This window comes from Abramis brama, assembly GCF_963993115.1.
Source record: "Abramis brama genome assembly, chromosome: 1".
NCBI lineage: Eukaryota > Metazoa > Chordata > Actinopteri > Cypriniformes > Leuciscidae > Abramis > Abramis brama.
Window position 1 is genome coordinate 39,772,423 of NC_139963.1, and position 27,964 is coordinate 39,800,386.

General features: G+C 37.3%; 2 protein-coding genes across 3 annotated transcripts; both read right to left on the minus strand.

Annotated features, from left to right (window-relative positions):
• Positions 1-308: 308 nt before the first annotated feature.
• Positions 309-2,871, minus strand: aanat2 (arylalkylamine N-acetyltransferase 2). Its single transcript, XM_084114168.1, has 3 exons — positions 2,169-2,871; positions 1,380-1,534; positions 309-1,257 (listed from the first exon to the last, which is right to left on the minus strand). The coding sequence occupies exons 1-3, from the start codon at positions 2,335-2,337 to the stop codon at positions 952-954; spliced, it is 630 nt and encodes a 209-aa protein (XP_083970294.1). The 5' UTR covers positions 2,338-2,871; the 3' UTR covers positions 309-951.
• Positions 2,872-7,747: 4,876 nt separating this feature from the next.
• mgrn1b (mahogunin, ring finger 1b) lies at positions 7,748-27,805 on the minus strand. Of its 2 annotated transcripts, XM_084113815.1 has the most exons (17): positions 27,211-27,805; positions 26,255-26,373; positions 26,008-26,096; positions 25,722-25,868; positions 22,804-22,921; positions 22,526-22,592; positions 22,201-22,244; positions 22,058-22,105; positions 21,870-21,938; positions 21,609-21,768; positions 20,559-20,668; positions 20,254-20,468; positions 14,549-14,660; positions 14,411-14,456; positions 13,071-13,175; positions 12,782-12,825; positions 7,748-10,787 (listed from the first exon to the last, which is right to left on the minus strand). In XM_084113815.1, exons 1-16 carry the CDS (start codon positions 27,296-27,298, stop codon positions 12,785-12,787), a joined length of 1,578 nt encoding a protein of 525 aa, XP_083969941.1. In that variant the 5' UTR covers positions 27,299-27,805; the 3' UTR covers positions 7,748-10,787; positions 12,782-12,784. The 2 variants fall into 2 exon arrangements, with proteins under 2 accessions (XP_083969941.1, XP_083969940.1); XM_084113814.1 differs by lacking the exon at positions 12,782-12,825.
• Between the last annotated feature and the right edge of the window lie 159 nt (positions 27,806-27,964).

Consider the following 27,964-nt stretch of genomic DNA (forward strand, 5'->3'; position numbering starts at 1 on the left):
TATATTTCACAATGTGAGTTTATATATAGTGACTTGCCTTTATTTATCATAACTGCAACTTCATATCTCACAATTGTGTCTTTAAATCTCAGTGTGACTAGTTTTTTTGTTTGTTTTTTTCAAAACTACTTTTCTTGTTTAGTTTTTTTCCCTCTGAGGCGGAAACAGACGTCCATTCCAAACCACTCTTGACGGGTCAGGAACAAAGTTATGAAATGATTAGGATGGTACCAAGGATAACTTAATGTATCCATAAACCTAAAGAAATGCTTTCTCACCACTGTGCATAAAATACACATTACAAAATATAGCTTTGTTATTAGATGTTTTATTTGTTATTGATTAAGATGCCACAGAGAATGTTTATGGATGTTCTAATTAAAGTTTACATCAGTTCATACACTGTATACATAGAATGCATTTCAAAACACATTGTCACATATGCAGTAATATATTAGGAAGATTTTATTCTAAAACAGTATTCAACATTTCACTGTCCACTTGCAATCCAAGGGATGGAACATTATATAAAAATAAAATTATGTCAGATTTTCAATTAAAAGTTATATTTTCCAGAATAAAGATTCTGAATTCACTTTTTCAATGGTTGAATTGTTTTGTACAAGTAGACTATTATTTATGTAAAATGTAATTAAAGATTAAAGAAACTTTTTTTATTGATCAAACAGAATGATGAATATGGTGACTAATTGTTAAAAACAACTACTGTTTTTTGACCAGTAAAGTGTGCAGTGTATCTTGGGCAGTTCACAAGAAAAAAAATGAACAGCCAACATCTGTGTGCAATCTCTTTAAATGAGTGCATAGGCAAGTCTCTGGTTCTTTGCTCAGGCGGTATTAGGGCTTTGAGTCCTTAACTAGGTGAGAGCTGTCCAGAATCTACACTTGACGTCCTTTATCAGGATTGGATGTGCTGTAAGCTAAAGAAACTTAACATCCGCTGTTTCGTCGTGCATAAGCCAGGCCTCCGAGCTGATACTCCATCTCTGTGAAGGTCAAAGCCCCCACACTGATGGCCGAGTTACCCTTCTCCTTGAAGCCAGCTTTCTGGTAGAAGGGCACCAGGAACTCCTCACAGACCAGCAGGGCCCTGCGCAGGCCGGGGAGACAGCGCAGGTACTGCAGGTAGCGCCAAAGCAAGATGGAGCCTTTGCCCTGCTGCCGACAATGGCGGTGCACTGACAACACGTGGATGTGTACCGCGGTAGAGTCCGGGACGTGTGTGTTCATGGCCTCCTGGATAAGATGGTCAAAAGGGGGTTAGAATCTAGCAATTTTGGAGTGAAAATGGTTTCAAAGTAAATCCTACACTATATATATATTTTTTTTTTTTTTCAAAGTAGAGAATCACTTCTCACCTGTCCTAGTTTCTCTTTGTCCCAGCCAGATCCTATGATGAAGGCCACCAGCTGACCCTCTTCAAACCATCCCAAAGACAGCTCAGGACACTGACCCAGGAAACTAAGCACCTCATCAAGGGTGAGTGGACATTCACCGGAAACTGAGACGAACGCTGTAGAGGGAGAGATACAGGGGTGAGTCAACCCTCATCCCAATGCAAACAACAGCTTATCGGCAGATTAGCAGGTTTATCGCAATCAAGTCGGCTTGTTGTCTGCAGTCTTCTAGTTTTCTATATGTAAAACTTGGGAAGTGCTTAAGGACTTTAGGACTGGTTTGATTTAATTCTCCTACAAAGAAGTGTGTGTTGGTGTGTATTACAGAATTTTATGGGGCACCAATTTAAAAATTAAAAGTTCTGTAAATAAATGTAACTTTTTTCCAGGCTAGCCAAAACCTTTTTTTTTTATTTTTTCTTTTTTTTTATTCAAAAATAATGTATTTATTTGTATGACATACACCATCGTTAAAAAGTATTGGGTTGGTAAAATATTTTCACTATACATATGCTCACAAATTTTAACCAGTAAACTAAACTAAACCCAACCATCAGATTTTTAAGAATAATGCCTTCAGTCTTTACCACTTGCTGAAAAACTAAATTTAAACTCAAATTACAACATTATTGACACTGCACAACCTTCTTTAACAGCAATTTAAATTATTCTGGCACTCTATTTTAGTAAATCTGTTTGCAGCACCCCAATATATCCACACACACGCCTCATGTCTGAGAAACATCTTACCTTCTCTCTCGATCTCAAATACACTAATGGCGTCCTGCGGGGTGAGATTTCGGAACTCGCTAGCGGGTAATGTGTGTCGTCGCTGGCGTCGCGAGCTGCCAACGCTGAGCGGCGTCTTCAGGAAGAACGGCTTCAGGAAGGGTGAGCTGACGACCTGAGGTGCCATCATCTGACACGAGCTCACTTCGGACTGCTGGAGGACTAGACTGTTTGTAATAGTAGTGGGTTTCCTTCACTTTAAAGTTTTAGGACACCGCTGTCTTTCCGTCAGTCTGTTTGTCCGGGCCGCTCTCTTCTATGGTCCGATGTGCTTGAATCCTATCGTTCAACCTCGCTGCTGCTGTCACCTCTCCTCCTCTTTAACCCTCCTTTGGGCTCTTTCCCAGCCCGCCCCACATCTCCTAAAGTGTCCCGTGTTTAGAGGGATATGGATGCACGTGGCAGGTGAAGCTGCAGCAATTCCCTAAAAGTCTGTGTGCTAAATAGCCTACTCTCAACGCAGCTCATCAGCCACTCTTACAAACACTTACCCAGAAACTGTTTGTACAGCCAAAGCAAGCTTTGGATTGTTCACGTCAGCCCTGATAGATCTGTTACGGTTTTTGTTTTGTTTTTTTTAGAGAATAATAAGACTATGAACCAATGCCATTTTGAGATTTTTAGTAGGCCTAGGCTATTGGCCGATAAACAAACCAGGTTTATTAACTCGTAGCCTATCACTCATGTAACGCCTCCAGAATACAGTAAATACGGTACTAATGTGAAATATTACATTTTGAAATAGCCTAGCTGTTTTTAATATGTAATTTATTCCTGTGATGGCTGAATTTTTTTTTTTTTTTTTGCATCATTCCTCCAGTCTTCAGTGTCACATGATCCTTCAGAAATCATTCTAATATGATTTGATGCTCAAAAAAACCCATTTATTATTATTATCATAAATGTTGAAAACAGTTGTGCTGCTTGATATTTTTTTGTGGAAGCCATTTTATTTTTTTCAGGATTCTTTGATGAATAGAAAGTTCAAAAGATTGAAATAGATTTGATTTGTAACTTTATAAATGTCTTTACTGTGTGTGTGTGTGTGTGTGTGTGTGTGTGTGTGTGTGTGTGTCACTACCCTTTCTTTTTGTAATAATTACTTTAAAATAAGTCATTGCCTGTATACATTTTACTGAATTGATCGATTTATGTATGAAAAGGGCATAATTCACATGTCTATTTTGAATATTTGTTGCTTCATTTATTGTTTGCATTAATTATTTCAGTTATGCATTGGTCAAGGCAAACCATTATTACTTGGTACATCCCATGTTTTAACCGGAGGCTTTGTACAGTTTAAGATCACTTTACATCTGTATAGCAACCCCTGGCTGTAGTATTAAAATTATTCATTTGATGAAGAATGTATTATCTTTGCCATATATAGTATAATTCATTCATAGCATATCATGCGGCTGAAGGTTCATTTAAATATTTACATATTTTTTTAACATTTTTATCCCACAACGTCGTCCTTTTCAAATCTACACAGTCTAAGTCGCTTTCAGAACTCTTTGTATTGAGCATTTATGTTTTAAAATGACATCTGACAAACTGAAGCTCTGGGTTAATGCCGGACCTCATATGACCTACAGGAGGAGTTCAATTTAAGATGACTTGACCTTCAACGACCCCTCGGAGAAGCTCCAATCGTCGTGTCAGGGGCCAGTTGCTGCACTTTCTTAGTCAGTTGCATAAAACTGTAGACATAACAGAAATGTAACGTGGTGTAATTTGAATCTGAAAAGTAAGACGGATAAGCCTTTGCCAGTTCTTAAGACAGTCTTAACACGGTGACTGTGTTTATGAGTTACAAAACAATGTTTCAGCTGTAAGTCACAGCTGACATGGTTTAGCATATAAATAATGTAGAATCTTAATGTAGAAACAGTTTAGCAGTCAGTCAGTCACCTTTATTTATGCTTTATACAATAATAGTTTGTTTCAAAGCAGCTTTACAGTAAAATAATGATTCAATGATGCAAACAGTTCAATTCTGCTGCAAGCAGCTCTCAAAAGACAATTCTCTCAATCAGAGAAAAATCCTTTAGAGAATAATATTAGCATCCTTATTTTCTCTTAATATTGTGTATTATGTACATCACTTGACAATTTAGATTGATCGTGATTTACAGAAGTTGAGATGATCTTAAGAGACGCAGAGTAAATAAATGGCTTGCTGGCCTGTGGAATGTAGACTAAAAGCTAATGAGTCATTCTGGGTCAGATGAAGCTATAACACATAAGCTGACTCAAACAACAAACGAACCAAAGACTAATAAAGTATGCAGTATTGATGATTGTGTGACTGCATGACTCGTTACAGATTATTTAGTGAGTGGTTAGACAATGACCATATGGGCTGAGGTTTATTTTTTGTCTAAATTACTTAGCAGCTACCTTCTTACCAGAGCATCAATGCATGGGCAGGGCAGGACTCGAGGGGCTGGGGGCCTCTGGGCTTGAGTTTTTGTTTGGGCCCTTCCTATGCAACAAATCACCTCAACTAGAACAGTTATGGAGTAGCACACAAATTTTAATTTGCTTTTGAAGTTCATAGAACAATTCATGCTTAGCCTAGTCATAGTTTGGATGTATTAAATAGTTATTATAAAACGGATAGTTCCAGTCCTTGATTCTGATTGGTTGAGCCGCGTTCGAAGCCGTTGTAAATTACTCAACAAACTTACACCTGTGACCGCATTACATTAGTATTACTGCGCAACTGCCGTTTGTGCTTCTTTGTTGCTGCCTACAGTCTATGGTTGCTGCATGTGTTGCTTAGCAACCTCTTTGGAACTACACAGAGCCATATAGAGAGAGAGTTCTCTCTCTATGGCTCTGGAACTACATCAAAGAGTATAGAAGTACCTATACTCTTTGACTACATTGCTTGGCGGAGGAATAAATGTGTTATATAACCACTTATCTATTTAATGACACTCTATAGATCAGTGGTTATAATGTTATATTTTTTGTTGCTGGTGCTTATTTTATGAATAAAATAAATATTACAATTTCGTGCCTATTTCCGCGTCGTGCCTGGGGCTTATTGCTTAATTATAATACAATTAAATACAGGATGTGCTCTAGTAGTTGAGAGAAGAACAAAAGCCTGAAATAACAATAAAGCCTGTCATATCTGTCCTTCCTCTTATATCAGATTCTTAAATTCAATCAACACATTCAATCAGAATAAAAATACACTGTAGGCTATGTATGGCCATTACTATACCATTCTAATGATATCAGTATCAACAAAATCCACCCAAAATATAAAAAATTAGTATCTCAGAATATACTCACCCTCAAGCCAAGGTGTATATGACTTTCTTATTTCAGGCAGCCAAACACAATCGGAGTTATATTTAAAAATATCCTCTCTTCCAAGCTTTATAATGGGAGTGAATGGTAGGCCTGCATTTGAAGTAAAAAAAAAAAAAAAGCACATCCATCATAAAAGTAAGTCATATGGTTCCAGGGGTCTAATAAAGGCCTTCTGAATGCGTTTTTGTAAGAAAAAAAAAACAAACATATTTATAACTTTATAAACTATAATCACTGAACTAAACCTTTAATTGAGTTGTTTAACGTATAGCCACGTGATCACAGATAAATTGGATTATTTTGTTCACTACTAGGGACCAACATTAGGCCTACAATGCTGATCAATTGATTATCATCTGAAAAATGAACATATTTATAGGCTGCAGCTTTTTACAATCAGAAACAAACGAAAACGGCAAAGCTTGATTTTTATAATCAGTGACTTGCCTCTTGCTATTGCAAATGCATAAATTCTCTGTTTAGGCCAGTGAAGGGATTCAAAGGATTTATTAAAAATAGCCTATTCTTATAGGATTTTAGATAACATTTTATTATAACATACAGTGAGGAAAATAAGTATTTGAACACCCTGCTATTTTGCAAGTTCTCCCACTTGGAAATCATGGAGGGGTCTGAAATTGTCATCGTAGGTGCATGTCCACTGTGAGAGACATAATCTAAAAAAAAAAATCCAGAAATCACAATGTATGATTTTTTAACTATTTATTTGTATGATACAGCTGCAAAAAAGTATTTGAACACCTGTCTATCAGCTAGAATTCTGACCCTCAAAGACCTGTTAGTCTGCCTTTAAAATGTCCACCTCCACTCCATTTATTATCCTAAATTAGATGCACCTGTTTGAGGTCGTTAGCTGCATAAAGACACCTGTCCACCCCATACAATCAGTAAGAATCCAACTACTAACATGGCCAAGACCAAAGAGCTGTCCAAAGACACTAGAGACAAAATTGTACACCTCCACAAGGCTGGAAAGGGCTACGGGGAAATTGCCAAGCAGCTTGGTGAAAAAAGGTCCACTGTTGGAGCAATCATTAGAAAATGGAAGAAGCTAAACATGATTGTCAATCTCCCTCGGACTGGGGCTCCATGCAAGATCTCACCTCGTGGGGTCTCAATGATCCTAAGAAAGGTGAGAAATCAGCCCAGAACTACACGGGAGGAGCTGGTCAATGACCTGAAAAGAGCTGGGACCACCGTTTCCAAGGTTACTGTTGGTAATACACTAAGACGTCATGGTTTGAAATCATGCATGGCACGGAAGGTTCCCCCTCCATAGCATCATGCTTTGGGGGTGTTTTTCTGCACATGGGACAGGGTGACTGCACTGTATTAAGGAGAGGATGACCGGGGCCATGTATTGCGAGATTTTGGGGAACAACCTCCTTCCCTCAGTTAGAGCATTGAAGATGGGTCGAGGCTGGGTCTTCCAACATGACAATGACCCGAAGCACACAGCCAGGATAACCAAGGAGTGGCTCTGTAAGAAGCATATCAAGGTTCTGGCGTGGCCTAGCCAGTCTCCAGACCTAAACCCAGTAGAGAATCTTTGGAGGGAGCTCAAACTCCGTGTTTCTCAGCGACAGCCCAGAAACCTGACTGATCTAGAGAAGATCTGTGTGGAGGAGTGGGCCAAAATCCCTCCTGCAGTGTGTGCAAACCTGGTGAAAAACTACAGGAAACGTTTGACCTCTGTAATTGCAAACAAAGGCTACTGTACCAAATATTGACATTGATTTTCTCAGGTGTTCAAATACTTATTTGCAGCTGTATCATACAAATAAATAGTTAAAAAATCATATATTGTGATTTCTGGATTTTTTTTTTTAGATTATGTCTCTCACAGTGGACATGCACCTACGATGACAATTTCAGACCCCTCCATGATTTCCAAGTGGGAGAACTAGCAAAATAGCAGGGTGTTCAAATACTTATTTTCCTCACTGTATATTGAATGTTTCAGAATAGTTAAGTGTATTTTAGCAGTAGCATGCTACACCACAGTAGTAAAGTAGCCTATATGGTAGTATAGGACTATTATAGAAAACATTTCCAATGCAGTAGAATCATTTTCTAAATTATTTGCCCTGAAGTACATATTTTTTTCAGTGCAACTCATAGGTTGCTCAGAAGTACATGCAACAATGACACTTAGCCAGCTTATGGTGCTCCTAAAATAAAGTCAAAAGGCACTCAAAGGTTAAAATGTTTACATTTAGAATACGGAATACAACAGTTACATAATACATTAAATACACACAATTATGTATGAAATATGAAGTCTTAAAGTATATTACTTTCATAATGCTTTAAATGCACTTCTCACAAGTGAGGAACAAGAAGGCACAGTGGAATGTTTAATTGAAATGGCACATTATCTGAGGAAATAAAATAATATGCATATTCCAGAGCAGTGATAAATCGTACATACATATCATGCAGAGCTTAAAGAAATGAACTTAACACCATTATTATTATTTTTCTATTACATTTGTTTAAAATACATGTACAGGGCAGCTTAATCAGTATTAACAGATAAAATATTCATCCTGATATAATGAAAAATCATGTAGGCCTATCGCAGCATTACAAAGTTTATTTGTATTCATGTTCAATATAAGCAATATGTTACCTACTTAATATTAATTTAAAATCATCTGCTCTTCAAAATGGACATTACAAATAAGTAGCCACACATGTAATACATAGGCTAAAGGTTACAGCTTTAAAGATGAACAGCACAGCTATGGAAAAAAGCTGTAGCAACACTTGCTTTGTTTTTTAAAGGCACATAAACCTCTGCATAATGCTACAAGACACGGCATATCTGCATGTTTGAGGAGAACAATGAGATTTAATGCTTCTTGTGACTTGTTCATTTAGCTGTTCTTTCCTTTCTTAGAAATACAACATGTCAAATATTCACAAAGCTAAGTGATTAAATAACATTTGAACTGACACATGAAAGGAATGCCTTCACATGTTGAAGTATTTAAAGATCATATTATAATATTTATAAAGCAAATAAAGAGGTAAACAGAGTCCAGCATGGCTTTTTTTAGTCCTTAAAGTTTTCAAGAGCATAAATAGCTAAACAAGCAAGCACATTTAAAGCACTGTTAGACCACACAATATTTTTGTCATTAAACTGACAAGAAGTCAACCATTTTTAACATTATTTGATCACTATAAATATTACATTTGGAATCATGAATATATATATATTCTGAGGTGCTTTTTTTGACCGCTTGTCTTCAATCAGCACACAAAAAATAAGTTCAGGACATTTAAGTACTTACTAAAAACATTTCAACTGCACATTTATATTTCTGTATTATTTACTATTGAGATTAATACGATCATTTATCGAGTAAACACTTTTATGTTTAGCCATACAGATATCCTGAAGTGAGTTTTACTGAAATGTGCTTTGTCTATTAACCATAACAAGCTGCTGTGTGTCAATAATGTTATAATATGGTCCAGATCAAAGCTCTATATTAAGCACTGAGATGGCGTTCTTCTCCCTCAACCTCCTTAACTACACTCTTAAATATAAAGAAGGGTTTGCAATAGAAAGAACGAACCATTTTTGTTTCCTCAAATAATCTTTCAGTGATCAGTTCTTAAAAATCACATTTATTTTTTAAAAACCTAAAGAACCTTTTGTGCAATGGAAAGATTTCTGGATGTTAGGGTGTGTTCACACTTGCAGTTCAGTTCTCTTGGTTCATTTGGTCTGGACCAAAAAAAACAACAACATAAAAACAATTTATGGTCCGCTTAGCATTCACATTGGCATTTTAACACCAAACCTAAACATACCCCACCTAAAGGCATAGGGATACGTTCAAAACCTGATTGGTCGGCTTTTATTGCATTTATTTCGCGACGGAACTTACTGAATATCCAAACCAATGTGTGCTAGGCTAAATGCGCTTGTTGTATGTGCGTAGCCTACATATCATGGTATTGGTATTTTGACCAGCTGAGAACTCGTGAAGAGCTTATAAAATGAGTAAAGGAGTCAGAACAGTGGCTGGAATCGCTCCGTCACACACACAAATGAAGATCGGCTGTGAGGAGACGCTTTCTGATCCTGTACCGAACTGTGATGGGCAACATCGTGACTATATGATGAGAAAAAACAGGTATGCTTGATCTGTCCTACATCATGTCCCGTTTTGGGTTTGTTTACATGTCTTTGGTCCGTGTCGCGCGCATTTCCTTTAGACGTGGACCAAGACCCATCTTTTCGGGGGTCTCGGTCTACTTGTTTGGTGCGCACCAGGATTCAGACGGCAGCGTTCACACTTATTCAAATGAACCGTACTAACAGAGCAATCGCACTTTGACTTTGTTTTAATCGAACCAAACATGCCAAGTGTGAACACACTCGTGAAGGTTCTTAAATGGAACCTTAGATGCCAATAAGGAGCCTTTATTTTTAAGAGTGTATACACAAATCAGCATGAATTACACCTTTAACCAATATTTATACCAATAATTTATTCACCCTCATGTCATTCTAACCCAGTATTATGTCTTTTGCCATGAAAAGATGGATGGTGAAGCTCCAAAAGTTCGATAAGTAGTCCATGGAGGATTTTTTTTTAAATTGAAGGGAATATTATTAGATGGTTTGGAGTCTCTTTATCACACAAATCATCTGGCTTCAGAAGACTTACATATAGCACAGAAGTCATACAGACTACTTGATATGACTAATGATATTTTATTTAACATTGCTTTTTGGAGCTTATCAAGTAGTACAAAACACCATCCCCCTTCAAATTATGGATAAGAGAAGCTTGGACATTCTGCCTAACTTCTCCTTGCAGAATTATGGAAGAAAGTAAGGCATAATACATGCAATAACGTGAGGGTGATCACTTCGGTGTGAATTAAGAACCCTAAAAATCAAGCACAATGAAAAATGAAAGATCACCAGAACAAAAGTCATCAGCCTCAGCCAGTTATATTCAAAAACGAAAGGGCTGAATCTCATTTAAGGTTGGATACTGGAATGGGACTGCATCAAACTTCAATGTGGGAACATTGAAGTGAAGTTAATGTCGGGCTGTACATAGACAGCAGAGGAGATGGGTCTGAATGGTTAAAAATCCAGTTCTTCATCGTCCATGTGAAAATGGCTTGAGGGACCGAGGAGCGGCTGGCTGGAGCAGCAGGTACTTTGAGTGTTCAGACTTTCAGTTGAGCCAGACAATCCTACACAAATGACAGACACTGCATTAAAAAAAAAGAAAAAAAAAGTACTCTACACCAGTGGTTCCCAACCCTGATCCTGGAGTACTGAACACCAACACTGCACATTGTGGATGTCTCTCTTATCTGACACACCCATCTGAGGTCTTTCTGAGTCTTTACTAATGAGCTGTTGGTTTGAATCGGGTGTGTTTGATTAGAGAGACATCTAAAGGTACGGATAAATACGGATCCGCGAAAACGACTAAAAACGTTGTATTACGCTGCCAGGCCAGTAGTTGGCGATGTCTCTTTGAAAAGAAACACTACGCGCCTATAGACTGAACACGTAACACGCATGCGCTTAAAGCCCATGTTGCAGGTTAACCACCACTGTCGATTAATGGGTACATAAATCACTCAAGATATGTATATCATTTTTAAAATGTCTTAAAAATGGTCTTAAAGACCAGTTTTTTACGTTTTTGGTATTAACGTTTTTTTTTTTACACAATTCGGTGATGACGTCACGTTGGGGAGAAGTGGAGGAAAGCTAGCCTCAGCCTAGTATTAGAACTATGGAGAATGAGTGGAGAGTTGGTGAAGTGTCCTGGTGAGTTGCTATCATTTAGCAACGCAGCAATGAGCACTGGAGCTAGTCTATGAGCTGCAGTACACAATAACGACACATTTTTTATTTATTTTTACTGTCATTGAATGAATAGCACCGAGTGAAAAATCAACGTTTTCTTTATATCTAGTGGCAGTGATCATGACATTAGTTCAGATAAGTACCGGTAACCTTTGTCATAGTGTCGTAGAACTGGTAAACTTTGTCTTTGTCATCTAGAAATAGAAGGCATCATGCTAGCTATATGGGCGTTTCTAATCTCTTCCTCCGGTGAAAATATTGTTGCAAACGTAGCAGCCGCCGCCGCGTGTCTGTCACTGTGTTTGGCAGGTGCTTGTGTGGGCGGTGCCGTCCCATGGAAACTGCGTTGGAAAGCTTGTGCTGTAGGGAAGTGAGTGCGTTTTGGTCGAGTTTTTACACCCAGCACAAACACAGTAGTTCACCATTGTCAATCTACCTACTATATATTTCTATCTATTTATCTATCTAGCTGCTAGCTATCTATGCTAACGTTATGCTATCTGGCTGTCTGCCTATCTCTCTCTATACTAGCCTATCTATCTATATCTATCTATCTATCTATCTGTCTGTCTGTCTGTCTGTCTGTCTGTCTGTCTATCTATATATCTATCTATCTATCTATCTATATCTATGTATTTATCTATTTATCTATAATCTGCGCTATCTGAATACTCTCGTCTACTACTCGTCTCTCTAGTCACTCTCAATGCTCTCAAGGCGGGCTTTGGTAAATTCTCTCCCCAACGTGACATAATGCAACGCATTGTGGGGGAAAGGAGAATCATTGCAAACCGCTGTAAGATAGTACCTACTTTTTCGTATTATATTCCGTTTTGTGATACCCAACAAGATAAAATACAATGGATAATAGTTTAAATGTTTATTACCAACAAGCAAATTGCACACATTCGTTGAAAAATTAACCCTGCAACACGGCCTTTAACGTCAACGTTTTCACAAATCCACGTTTTTGCAGTTTACACGGAGACAATAACGGTATCGTTTTCAAAAACTTGCACTTTGCACTTTTTCAGGCCCCCAAAACGCCGCTGTCGTGTAAATGAACGGCCAAAACACAAAAGAAGTTTCCGTTTTTAGTTGAAAACGGTGTTGTATAAAACAGCCCCTAAAATCTGCAGTGCCAGTGTACTCCGGGACCAGGGTTGGGAACCACTGTTCTTCACTAATATCTAAACATAAAATAACATGCCGAAGTTTAATAAAAATGTAAATTGTAATGAGCAACAATCTGATGATCAATTAAACCAGTAAAACTGAGAAACTTCTTGTGCCGCATAGGTTTGCATGGCACTGAGAACAAGAACATGAAGGAACGGCTGAGAGAAGAACACAGAAGCCTACATACCAGTTACTCTTCCATACCAATAGAGCAGGAATCAGGACCTAGAGCTGCCCAGAGCAAGACCACGAGAGCAGGCAGGAAGGCAGGGGAAGGAAGTCAAGGAATAAAGGGCACACAGGTTAGATAAGCTGAATGACTGAGAGCCAGAAATAGAGCGTTTGACGACTCGAAAAAAAAGAGTAAGAATGAACAGTGATGTTCGATGAGTGCATGCACACTCGAGGCTATAGCGTTTCTGTGAACCACACACTCAAAGCATGCAGAGTGGGCTCTTGTGTCCAGATGCGCTCACCAGGGAGGGACAGGTCTCCAGGTGGGTCACTATCAGTTTTGGTAAAGCTGCTGTGCTCGCTGCTACAGTCATTCATGGCCTCTTCCTCCAGATTCAGTCCATCCTCTGCATAGATTCACAAATAACAGAAACAAAAGCTGTAATTGCACAAAAGCTTCTTCCGTTGTTAGTAAAAATTTCTGTCTATGATATTAATGAATACATGTTCGTCCACTTGTTTTCAAAATATTTGTAATATATATGCAGCTCTTCAAAAATTTGGGGTCAGTAAGATTTTTTCCTAAAGAAATTTTGTGGAAAAACACCATAAATGAATAAAAATGTCTTTACTGTCAATTTTAATCAGAGGTCCAGCGATTGACCGCTTTGTCCGGGATGCGTTCATTAGAGTATGCTGACATTATATACAGTATGAGAGCGGCCTCTAGAGGCGAAATAAAAACTATCACTGACGGCTCGTGGTGTTTGTTTTGACACGCTGCACTGAGAGGGACACTTCAGAAATGCGCCACAGAGCGCCATTTACATAGTTTTATATTAAATTTACATTTATGTGTCTCAAATCGTAGTTAATGTATATACGGACTTCACCCTGTACTGCAATATACATTTAGTTTTATATTTATTTACAGAAATCAGAAAATCGCTGATGTTATCGGATTTTCAGGTGAGAGTTGTCCTAGACGTGGCGCGGCGCTGAGCTGCGCGTCCGGTGTGCGACCCCCTTAAGTATACAGTACACTACAATACAGTACATGTTTTCATCTTATAAAGTAATTCATTTGTTGACTAGATGCTGCATTAGTAAAGAACTGCAGCATGTTTTCCGTCAAGGCTGAGAGGACGCTAACATTAGTAGTGCCTCATGAACTAAAAAAAACAATGTGTTATTTTATTTTGTTATTTTGATTAGATAATCATCAAATGTTCTAAAATACAAGCTAATAAAGTGGGAGCGTATACATACAGTATACATATGTATGGCCTTTGTGTAGATATTTAAAGATGGCCATCCAAAATATGTAGCCACAGTGGCAAACAACATGACTTGGTGCATCTGAACATGCCCCTATCATGAGTCCCACCAGGTTCAATACTTTCAACTAGCGCTGTCAATAGATTTAAATCTATAAAAAAAGTAATTATTTGTTATTAATCACTCAAATTAATTCCAATTAATCACATTTTCATCAATATGTACTGAGAAAAAAATTGTATTAATTTAAAACTACATTATTGTGATAAAAAGCCCTTACTTAATATGATAGACATGAGGCAACAAAGCATTTGTATTATTTTGCTATTTCCAATCAGACAGTGATAAGAGTGGAGTTACTCACCATCTTCAGGAGACAGTGAATCGGGGGCGTCCTCCCCAGCCGTACCCTGAGAACACAAAGACAGTGCAGAACATCAGAATCTCATACCCATCATCAGGCAGGCCGTGTGGAAGGTGTCATACGGGCTGTGCTGCTGACCTCAGTGGGGGCGGGACTGCTGGACAGCAGCATGTGAGCTTGTGCATCAGACATCTCAGACAGTTTTTCTTCATCCTCCTCCTGAATCGGTGATGATGGAGAGCGCAGAGTGCTGCAAACACACAAACTGTCAGAACTATTGATGTGCACGGGTAACACGCCAACTACTATTAGTACAAATCATATTTGTACCTTAGCGTAGGGAACCATGAAACATCTTTCCCATTTCTCACCTACACACTTTACTGAATGCACTAGGTGGCGCTGTGGATATGTGAAGCTGGTGTGATTTAAGTATGGAAAAGTTTATAACATTATTGGTAGATTTGGTTCTGCCTAGTCAAGTGTCACGCATCCCACAGGATGAGGATCTGCTTTTATGGTGGAAAGTAGCAGCTCATGTTCTCAAAAAATTTGGACACTTACCAGAGCGGTGTCTGTGTCTCTGTAATCTTTGTGCCAACAGAACACACTGTCTCCACCACAGACTATGTTTACTTAGTTACTATATTTACTTTTGTCTCAAAATGTATTGTGCCCCTCTCTGATAATTGTAATATTATAATAGATAACAATACACTTATACACTATTGCCACTAACAATAATAATATAAAAAAAATATTATATAAACATTTTTTTTTAAGCATTTGGCGGAGGTGAAGCGCCAGGTGGAGTTTCCTTTGCAGCGCCTCGTACACAGCAGTTCTCCACGAGTCTTCAAATCTGTCGCCGCTTTCTGAATCTGACAATGTCATTCATTTTTATCCAAGGCAAGTGTTATTAGTTTGGGGAAATACATCTAGTGAAATTAAATCTTAAGTCAATGTCCAACTCTAAATTGTAAGGAATTTATATATTTGATATCATAGTAACACTTTACAATAAGGTTCATTTGTTTATTATTCATGTATTAACTAACATGAACTAACCATGAGCAACACATTTGTAACTGTATTTGTTAATAATAATAATAATACACCTGTTAATTGTTTGTTCATGTTATGTCACAGTCAGTGCATTAACTAATGTTAACAAATACAACTTTTGATTTTAATGTTTTAGTAAATGCTGAAATTTATATTAACTAAGATTAATAAATGCTGTAGAAGAGCAGTTCATTATTAGCTCATGTTAACAAATGTAACTAATGAAACCTTATTGTAAAGTGTTACTGATCTCATGGTAGCTAACACTTTCATGAATACACAACATTTACAACATCAACAAAACTAAACATGAATTCCTCATAATTACCTTCTTGATTCTCACTGTTTTGTTTGGTAAAATTAATCATATTTAGTAATATTATCATAATTTCCCTATTTTCGTTTGACGTGTTATGCATTCTAATAGAACTCCAATGAAATAAAGGATAAAAAGAAAAAAAACAAGGAGATCCGGAGATCATGACAGTGTGACTGCCTGAAGAACAATGACATTAAAGCCATATTTTTGTGCAGATTTGACCTTTTTACGGCTATGGTCTTAAACTTTTGATCAGCTGATGAACAGCCTGTTTGAGTTCAAATGCAGGTTTCAATAAATTGCCTACTCTCTATTTTTTGTCTCTTGCTCCTGTTTCTCCTTTTGGCATTTTTAAGCAGTACTTACAACCCGGTTATGATCCACCAGCGCAAAATGCGAATACTTGCAATGTTTCCTCCGATCTTAAGATTTTGTTCAAGAGTGTGTGTGTGTGTGTGTGTGTCTGTCTATATATATATATATATATATATATATATATATATATATATATATATATATATATATAGACACACACACACACTCTACTGGTCAAAAGTTTTAGATTGGTAAGATTTTTTATGTTTTTAAAAGAAATCTCTTCTGCTCATCAAGGCTGCATTTATTTGATAAAAAACAATAAAATAAAAAAACAGTAATATTGTGAAATATTATGACAATTTCAAATGACTGTTTTCTATTTTAATATATTTTAAAATGTAATTTATTCCTCAGATGAAAGCTGAATTTTCAGCATCATTACTCCAGTCTTCAGTGTCACATGATCCTTCAGAAATCATTCTAATATGCTGATTTTATGCTCAAAAAACATTCATATTTTCAATGTTGAAAACAGTTGTGTACAATTTTTTTTCAAAATTCTTTGATGAATAGAAAGATCAAAAGAACAGCATTTATTTAAAAAGAATATTTTCTAACATTATAAATGTCTTTACTGTAACTTTTGATCAGTTTAACTCATCCTTGATGAATAAAAGTATTGATTTATTTTATTTCTTTCCCCCAAAAATAAAGTTAAAATTCTTACTGACCCCAAACTTTTGAAGGGTAGTGTTTAATGTTACAAAAGCTTTCCATTTCAGATAAATGCTCTTCTTTTGAACTTTCTATTCATCATAGCACCATGAAATAAAAATGTAAAAAACTGTTTTCAACATTGATAATTATCATAAATGTTTCTTATATATATAGATATATATAGATCCACCGATAGCAAACCGCAACCATCCAGAAAAGACTATTACAATTTCCGTTTCATGCCAACAGTGTTGTAAATAGTGAATATTTAGAGGTAATATAGTGATTTTTCTGTCTATAAATATCAACTCTCTCTGTTTAAATGAGAGCTGTCAGTTCATATTGCCCTACTAACAGATTTCCTAGTTCAAACATTTGACATCAGTATTTGCATGACGACATGTCGTGATCGCAAACCAAAGAATGCCAGGAAGGGGGAAAAAAACAAACAAATGCTGTTGTCAAGTAATCAAGCCTCTCAGTGTTATTTGTGTTAAAAGTCTCAACATAATTATCTGAAAGCTGGAATGAGTCAACACACGCATGCTTCCTGAGACACTAACAAATGTTTCCCAAATCGCATTCACAACAATGTGAACAGGATGAATAGAAAAGGGCAAATTATGTGAACAGGATGAATAGAAAAGGGCAAATGATGTATGGTGAATGGAAAAGAGAAGCTCATGACCTCTCGCTGTGACATGTAGACCGCAAAACAGGAAGTTCCACTCTTGACTGGCCATTAGCCAGCCATTATTACAGTCAGGAGTGGCAGTGATTTCTTATGAGCAGCATAAATTTAAAATGTCTCACTTGAGATGAGCCAAAAGCATTATTTTATATTATTGTTATATTATTGTTAATTATTTTATTTTATTGTTAAAGATGCCATGAAATAGTTTGACAAGTGCTGTTTTCTTTCCTGTGTTAATGCTTTTCCTGTTTCTAAATAAAACAGGACGTTTTGACATCTAGATAGACTCAACAGCGAAGGGATATTCTCTTTCTAAAGAACGTATTAGGCTAAAATCTTTGAAAATTCGAATTTGGAAGTGTAGTGAAACTTGACTTTGATGTCCACATGACAATTTGTTGTCAAATATACACTACTATTCAAAAGTTTTTTGTTTTTTAAACAAATACCTTTATTCTGCAAGGGCACATTAAATTAATAAAGGCTTTTACATTCATTTCTTGATTTAAATTGTAAATTCATTAAAAAAAATTGTTTATATATATATATATATATATATATATATATATATATATATATTAGGGGTGTAACGGTACGTGTATTCGTACCGGACCGTTTCGGTACAGGGCTTTCGGTTCGGTGCACGTGTGTACCGAATGACTGAATGCAATATTTTGTGTGCGGAACATAGGTACATTTTCGTGTTTCCACACGAACATATTAAGTGGCGGAAGCCTTCGCGTTCAGCGCAAATCCCGCCCTGCAGCTGATTCTAAAGTTTTACCAGAGCCCGTCTGGTTTTAGTTTTACCCGTCGTTACTGTAACCTAAACCAATGAAATCGACTGCAGGGCGAAAAAAAGCTTTTCCGCTCCGTGTGCGCCGCCGCACTCTCCGTTCCGTGTGTGTGTGTGTGTGCGTGCGTGCGTGCGTGTCAATGTTCGACTCCGTGTTTGCGCTGCACGTTCTGCTCTGTCGTTAACGGCCCAAACACTCCAATCATGTACCGATCATGCACTGGAAAAGCAAAGTCCGCTCAAATAAGGTGACATTTCTCAGTAGTAGACTTCTGTTTGCTGAGCTGGTATAGTCACGCTAGCAACAATGGTAAAATGACCTGCTCTGATCACATGCTCTGGTAATAATAGCCTAGCTTTGTAGGAATATATTTTATTTTGATAATTAGTTAAAAAAAAATGGAAAAAAAATCTTAAATTGATTGTTGATTGATTATTGAAAAATAATAATACATTGATATATTTATGTTTAATATTATTTTAATATAGGGCTATTTTCTGTTCCTTTTTTCCCTGGTGTTTCATTTAATTAGGTGATTCTAAGTTTAATTATTGATGATTACAAGTTTGGAGGAATTGCAATTAATTACAGCAAATTGTGCAATTAAAGTTCATTTTTTTCCCAGTCTTAATTTTTAAATATGAGCAGGCCTACAAGCTGGGATTGGTAATGCTGAACTGTAATCATAGTTATTTATTTATATTTTTCATTAAATTTATTATGTGATATTGGTTTGAGACTGAGAGTATTTTATTAAGTGGAGAACTTTGCAGCAGTATTTTATTTCTTATTCTTTTTTTTATTTTATATATATTTTATTAAAAAGTGTTTAAAAAAAGTGTAAACAAATTGTTAAAAAAAAGTTTATAGTAATAAACAACCTGCAGTTTAATGTTTGCATTTCTTTCCCTTACTGTACCGAAAATAAACCGAACCGTGACTTTAAAACCGAGGTACGTACCGAACCGTGATTTTTGCGTACCGTTACACCCCTAATATATATATATATATATATATATATTACACACACATATACACACATTTATATACATACATTTATGTTTTCTCTATATTTCTACTGCTGTATACATCGCATTATTTAAATTCTTTCCTCTGCATTGGAAGCTCCTGTCACCAAGACAAAGTCCTCAAACAAAAAGCTCATTCTGATTCTGATTTCCATTTTAGACAAATGCTGTTCTTTATATTAATTAAAGACTCATGGGAAAAGAATATGAAGAAGTACAACTGTTGAACAGCAAATCATATTTGAATGATTTCTGAAGGATCATGTGACACTGAAGACTGGAGTAATGAAGCTGAAAATTAAGCTTTGATCACAGGAATAAATTACATTTAAACATATATTAAAATAGAAAACAGTTATTTTATTTTGTAATAACATTTCACAATATTACTGTTTTTACTGTATTTTTGAACAAATAAATGTCGACTTGGTGAATCTTTTGAACTCTAGTGTACATATCCACACAAAGAGAAATAAATAGTATTTTAAAGGTGCTCTAAGTGATGTTGGGTGACGTCACTTCTTGTATTGTCAAACAAAACGGAGGCTAGCTTGACCCCCCTCCTCCTCATCCGCGCACTAACCCCCCAAACCCCACCCCAAATCCTTCTTGTCGGTTATTGGCTGGAACAGTTTGTTATGTTTGGTGGTGCGGGTTAGCCCAGTTTGTTTTTGTTGCCGTTTGTGGAGCCTGTGGTGTCTACAGAGACCGTGTTTTTTTACAGTGTGTTCAGGGGACAGGAAGCTAGCGGATGGTGAGGAGATGTTTGCTGTATGTGACAAAAAATGTTTTGGCCTAAAAAACGCGTGACATTTAAGTTATAGTCTAGCATGTTATTAGATCCAACCGTTTGCATCCAAAAACAAAGCCTGATATAAACCACAGATGCAGCGGGTCAGATTTACCTGTCTGGTGACTTGCTGACTTTGCTCTTCTGTTCGCCACTATCTCCAGAGTGGTCAGGTGAACTGAGCTGCCGGCTCTCTCCACTCAGGCTCCCAGAGAAGTTGATCTCGTCATACAGAGGCGCAGACGGAATGCCGGGGGACACGCCACCAAGACCGTTCAAAGCCTCCAGCAGGGAGATGGGCTCATAGCCAGGGGGAACGGAGTCTGAGCTCTGAGAGACGGGACAATACAATGAGAATGAGAATGAGAGTTACACCATGTTGTCTTGTAAAGAGACAATACAGATACATATGTGACTTACTGAGTGCTCATCATGGTCCATGCTCTGCGCCAGCACTGGGCTGAAGGAAACAGGAGAAAGCGCTCCAGGCTTCTTTCTTACAGCTCGAATCTGAAGAAGAGCTCGAAACGCTGGAGAAAGACAAAAAGCTACTTCAGAGTCTCAAAATATATGAAAATTTAAATCTATGCAGGCTTTCTGGGCTGTTACTCAAATGATACACAACTGCACTGTAGAAAATTATTTGTTGGTTAGACTTAAAGTAACCTGGCTGCCTTAAATTTTGGAGTTCATTGGAAAAAAAATGTAGTTAATAATACAAAGAAAGAGATTTTGTTCTCTTTCTTGGTATTAAAAGGGGACCTCACCGCTGGCAAAAAGAGCTTTCGCTAAAACACTAAAAAGAAATGCAGATTTTTTTTTTTAATTCAGTGCTGACTAGACAAAACAGAGAAAAAAGACTGCTGTCTTCCCTTTTGCCAAATAGGCAGGGAAACTTAAACACCCATAATGCACTGGGCTTGTTGCCATCAAAGGCCACTTACATCAGTCTATGCTATGAATACGCTTGACCAGAGTCAAAAATCACATTGTTTTAGTAGGATATACTTTTTTAGCAAACTTTCAGTTGTAATGGTGTCGATTTGTATTGTTCCCCGGTTGTTAAAAAGTAGATAAAGTATGATACAGTTTTTAGTGATATTACAATACCCACAATAACTGTTTTCTCTGTCGATCCGACTGTCTGTGGGTTGGGATACAAAAATGCGGAAGTATAATCTGTAGTTTTCACGAAAGCCCTGGCACTGTCAAAAGTCCGGCGGACATTTGCTGCCAAATAAACATTAATTTCTCAGTCCAGGTAACACAGAGAACAGGTAAACATTGGGCATTTATATCCTACCTATATTGTACCAATACAAAGTGGGTTGAAAATCAGCCAAGTTACAATTTAACTCAAATTTTTAGTTTCAATGAACTCAGAATTTGAAAGCAACCAGGTAACTACTTTAAGTTAAACCAACAAATTAATTTTTACAGTGTGTGGGACTGTTAACAACAGTTACATACGTAGTCGGCAGATCGGGCAATTGTTGGCCTGGTAGCGTAGAGTATCAGCGCAGGAGTTACACAGACACAAGTGCCTACAGGGCAAAATCAGAGTGTCCCGCAAATCCGACAGACACACCACACACTCATTGCTGTTGTCACTGTTTTCATCATCAGATGGCTGGGGAGAAAATCATAATGAGATTTTTCAATAATAATAATAATAATAATAATAATACAGACATATAAAAATATACTGAACAGCAACAATCATCTTTTCACCTTTGTCTCTTGATTGTTCTTGTTCTCAATTCCATAAATCTCCTGTAACAAGTAACTAACGCGATCCACCTGTAGTGTAAAGGGAAGTATTTAGAAATACAGCATGTTTATAAGCATTATAAACATTACTATCTATATTTTGTACTTAATGTTAAAAACAGGACAAAGTGTACATCTTTAGGACTCACTATTTGTTTCTGCTTCAAAGGTTTCACTGAGAAACTGCCATCAACATGCTGTAAATTAAAAAGAAAAATGTAATAAATACACAACTACTACAAACAACCTCTTCGGAAATTATGAATAATATGAAACATCAAATTCAGCTCACTCTTTCGAAAGCTGCCAGCAGTACATGTGCATGACCCAAACAATCTGAAATAGACAATTACCATTAAAAATGCACATTCATGGCAGCACTAAACAGACACACTGGTTGGTTGTTGTTGTTTTTTTAATATTTGTGGAACACCAATCTCTATAAGCACAACAATATATAGAATAGAGCAATTAAATCACATATCTTCCATGTTCAACTTTTTTGGTCTCAACCAGTCACAAGTATCAGCAGTGTAGTGTCAAAGAGATTTTGATATTAAGAGCAAATCCTTGAATCTTTTACACTCTTCAACTATAAAGAAGTCATGGCAACATACCATCTCCTTCATCAACCACAGCCTGAATCACCATGGGAAAAACACCTCTGTCCAAATCAAAGTTAAGCTAAAAAAGAAAGAAAAGAAAAGTCAGGTCAAACACTTTACATTCAGGTCAGTCACTTTCATTTTATTGGATTTGCATGATCTTGTTCTTCAATGCGTGTAAACTAATAATGCAAAGAGTTCGAAATCAATATCTTAAGAGGCCAGTATGGATTTGACCATCAGAGGAGATTGATTGATTGACAGCGCTAAACTAGACTGATGGTACTTACATCTTCTTCCTTCCATTCAGATAAATCAATCTTGAAGGCTGGCAGGGTAAACTGCTGGCTAACTCCTCTTTTGTAATATACAGTCTCAGAGACCAACGCAGGGGTTTTGGGGCTGTATCTTAAAAACAAATATATACTGTTAGTGCACAAATATACCAACAAAATACTTTTTTTCATATAACGCCATTTCAGAGAGTTCGAATTATAATAATTACATCATTTATAGACGTTTTTCACATTTAAATGCATTTTCTCTGTAGCTCAATTGGCTCCAGTGACTGATTGTTGACTGTTATTACTTAGCTTTTGGATATACATAGCTTTGAAAAATGAACTTTCAAAATAAAACAAAGACAAGTGTACAGAGGAATTACACTAAAGCCTTTCAACAACCATTATTTAAAGGGTTAGTTCACCCAGAAATGAAAATTCTATCATCATTTACTCTCCCTCCAAACCCATAAGACTTTTGTTCATCTTCAGACTGCAAATGAAGATATTTTTAATGAAATTGAGAGATTTCTGTCCCTCCAGTGAAAGTCTATTCACACAAAACTCTGACAGTTCAAAATCTTCATAAAAAGATCATATAAATCAAGCATGTAGAGTTAAGCTTCTGTTTACCATATTTGAGTGCTCTATATGTGTTCTCTGATCTATGTTTATATGTTAATAACAGCCTAAATTAAATCTGTTCATCATATAAAATGAATGTGTTTCTTCAGAAGACTTGGATTAAACCGCTCAATTCATGTGGATTTATTTTATGATCTCTTTATGGACGTTTTGAACTGTCACAGTTTTGGGTAAATAGACTTTCAATTGAGGGACAGAAATATGGTGATAAATCAATGACAAAAAGAAGAATCGAGCGCACAACTGATGCTGGCGAGCGCATTAAATGACTTTCGCGAGAGGATTACAGTACGTTCACACCGCCGCCGACTTGAGCTGCAAAGAAGCTCTGGCCGCCCTGTAAAAGACGCTTGTCAAAAAGTACGAGGAAGCTTGTTGACGCTTTGGCCGCTCTGACGTAGCAGCGTTCTATGTTCGATCATGGGAGAAGAGAAGTGTCACACCATGAAAAGTAAACAGAATAAACAAGCAATACATTGACACTAGAAACCTTTTATAATGACAGCATTTGTATAACCGTTTTGGTCACATTTGGTCAGGAAAAAAGAATTATTAGCTATTATTATTATTATTAATAGTGAGTGCGCGCGCGCGGCCGGGGCTCTCTCTCTCTGCTCGTTCTTATATATGCCCTGTCAAGCACGCCCTGTTAAACTGGTCGGGACTTAAAAACACATGCAAATGATAAACTTTCACTCTATGATGGTTAAACTGTGCAATTAATCCGATAATGATAGGAAACCCAGCAACGGCGATGATCAGCTTCTCCTCCATTTTCTCGGAACTAATGTTTTGGTAGGAACGAAAGTTTACATCGTATGTTTCTACGGAATCAACCAGCGCGAAGGACGTCTATATTCCGATTGGTTGCTGGCGTTTGCCGCTGCTTGCCGCTGAACCGCGTCATAGCTCATTACCATAAAGTTGAGCTACTTTCAACTTTCAGATTGATGCTCAAAACGCTCAAAACGCCCAAAATGCGACGCCGATGGATTTGACGCTCCTTGCAGCAGAGAGAAGCCAGCTTCCATTGAAAATGAATGACTTCCGGTAAATTTGGAAGCTCAAGTCGGCGGCGGTGTGAACGTACAGTTACAGATCTACACGCGAGGAAACGGGAACTCGCGAGCTCATTCCCCGCGCTCTTGCGCTTGATCTCCTCTCGCCTGCTGCTTTTACTGGCTCGAACACTTATTTTTGGGGCGGGACCTACTGTTTTCATAACATCAAATGTCATTGGTTTCCTCCCCTTTTCCAGAAGTCAATTGTGATTGGACGCCTGTCCAATGACCTGTAATTCACTTGACTTCAGACATGAGATTTGTTTTATTTATTTATATTAATGTTTAATGTGATTGAATGCATTGGTAATATTGAATAGATTCTTACCAGATACTTTATTAACAGAAAGGCGTACTAGTGATTGCATAATAGATATTTACAGACTGTAATGACACATTTCCATGGTTATTAGCATTGTAAATCAACCAAAATTTGTATAAATCTATAAAAATTTGTATATACAAGCGCGAGAGCGTGGGGAATGATCAGGGTTTGAATGAGCTCGCGAGTTCCTGTTTCCTCACGTGTAGATCTGTAATCCTCTCGCGAAAGTCATTTACTGCGCGCGCCAGCATCAGTTGTGCACTCGATTCTTTTTGTCATTGATTTATCGCCAAACAGAAATCTCTAAAGTTTCATTAAAAATATCTTAATTTGTGTTTCGAAGATGAACTAAAGTCTTATGGGTTTGGAATGACATAATGGTGAGTCATTAATGAACTGTCCATTTAACACACAAATACTTATGTATTAAATAATTATGAACTATAATATTGTACAATTACTTGAACACTGATAATAAACTGTAATAGCATTTTATAAGAAACTATATCAAAGAATGGTTGCGAATATACTGTTTACTTAATACGAGAACACTGATTTATATGGATAATGGGAATTCACCCTCTCTATTTTCTAAATGCATGTTATAGATCTTATTGTAAACAATACATCCATGCATTCGTGTCTTTTTTAATAAAAGATTTTGACCTTGTAATGTTTAATCAAACATTAATCTGTTGTTTCCGACTTCTCTCTGGTGACGTATGCAGGACTTCTCCAATCATTTAGTCCGATAAACTCTCGTTCATCTGCCTCCACTTTTGCAAGCAACAGCCAATCGGATATACAGTACGTCACAATACATAAGAAAAGATCTGTCACTACCTCTGTTTTATCGCGACTTTAAACATTTGTAACTGTACAACGGAAGTCCTTACATTGCCATCCCATTGGAAAACTCCTCAAAAGCCTGGCAGTAGATGGTGATGGCCACTCGTGCATCCGAGTCAAAGGTGAACTCCACTCCATATAACGCCCTTGGTTTTACTCCTTCATCAGTAGGAGTATCAGTATCATCTTTATACCTATAATCACACAAATTTACATAATCAAGCACGTAAATCAAATCAATAACAGAATAAAAGGCACTACATGCAGCACTAACTGAGATAATTTGTTCTCAGGTGATCAATTATTTGGTCATTCATATTCCTGAATCAGTACCTGACCAATCGTAATGAGTCCTTTCTGATGTTGACAAGACTTCTCAAAGTCTTGACTGGCTCATGGGGTGCTGGAGTAACATAGGGAAACTGTGGCAGGTACCAAAACAATACAGAAAGAAATCATTAATATTTTATTAATATATTTATAAGATGCTACAGTTACAACAAAAGAGATCAGAAGCACTGCAAAACAAGACATTCAATATTCAGCTAACAGATGTTCTGATGGATTGCTTTTCCTGTACCTGCACTGGGCGGTTACCAAGAAAGTTAAGATCCATGTTCTCCCCGAAAAGGTAACCCTCTGGATGAGGGGTGTCAAACTTCTCTCCTCCCATGAAAAAGTGGCTGGCAAAATAGTTTCCTTAGGAAAGGAAAATAGTAATTAGCCAATCTGACACCTCTAACTAAACAGAATAACACCATAAATCAAGGCATCCTTTGTCATTTTGGAGAGTACTGATACGTCTCATATCATTACGATTTTTGACCAAATAATTGACCAAAAGACTTCGTTCGGACTTCGGTGTGGCTACAGAAAAAAAAAGAGTCTGCAACCGGCCCATGCGAAAACAAGGATAATATCGGAAGGGCATTAAATGTAGTCACGCAATGCTGATGTTGTTAACATTAACAATTTGAGAATAAAGTATAATTTGCACGGTTTGATGTGATATGATAAGCGGTCGTTAGATTTAATCAGCCTTAAATTTCACTTAGTTGGTCAGAACAAAAGTGGATGTTACTTAGTTGTTCAGATGACATTTTCCAGTGAAAATTATTATGTTGGTATGCGATATGTGATTGCGAATGACAGTATCCACACCACCGGCGCAGTGACTGACAGCCGCACATTCTCCTCAAAACATTGGATTCATCCGCGCTGTGCCATGCCGAGGCACAACCCACGTAAAGTTGATAATTCCGCGAACAACTGCAATTGCAGATTTTGAACAGAGATGGCGACAAAGAGGTAGCGACAAACTACGGACTGCAGCTTTAAATGGTTTGTTGACACTTGACAGTAATGATTTGGCTCATGCCAACCGCCATAAAAAAAAAAAAAGAAGAAGAAGAAGAAGATTTGGCTAACTTATCATTTGAATATTTTAGAAAATCCGCTTATTTGAGCTCAAGATATCAATCCATCAGAGATAACATTAAGTGCTTACAAAACATGAGCAGATAAACGCCCCCTTACCTGATTTTGGAGGATATCTGTAGGCAGAATTAGCCTGGATGTCGATGTCCTCAACACCAGCGATTCTTCGACTAAGAATTGAACCCATTTCTCCAACACAGCCCGATCAGAACAAATAGGCAGTTGTAAGGTGTACACTACAATAGCACGGCTGTTAAAGTCAGCTAACCAGCTAACTTAGCCGCGTAATAACAGCAACTGCTCCGAACCGACCGAAGTGTTTAAATTAACATGACACGAGTTTGAACGACATTTCTTTTCTTCTGAGTCGGATCAGATGTGTCTCGTACAGTCGTATTATGTGCTGTTCAGTGCAGTCAGCTGGATCAGTCTTGACACTTCGCTAACTGACTAGCAAGACAGCGCCTAGCTAGTTAGTTCGCCTGTCACGAACGGATACCCAATAAAACAAGATGTAAACGGGTACATCAACAAACAAAGGTAAATTCTGATATGCAAGAAAAAAGACCGTTTGGTGTTTCCTCGAAGTAGCAGTAATAGCAGCTTCTTCGTGAAAATACAACACAAGGAAATCCGAGATCGTTGTTGCGAGGCGATCCCGCGAGGGTTGTAGCGTTTCGCCACGTGATTGGCTGAACTCATCACGAGAAGTGAATGCTCGTCCAATCACAAGCTTCGCTGACCATGAGAAGTCTGTTTTCATCTAGTGTCTAGTCGAAAGAACACAAGCTTTGTTTATCTCACACTGGCATAGAAGATCATATATTTTTGGTAACCGTAAAATAACTGCAAT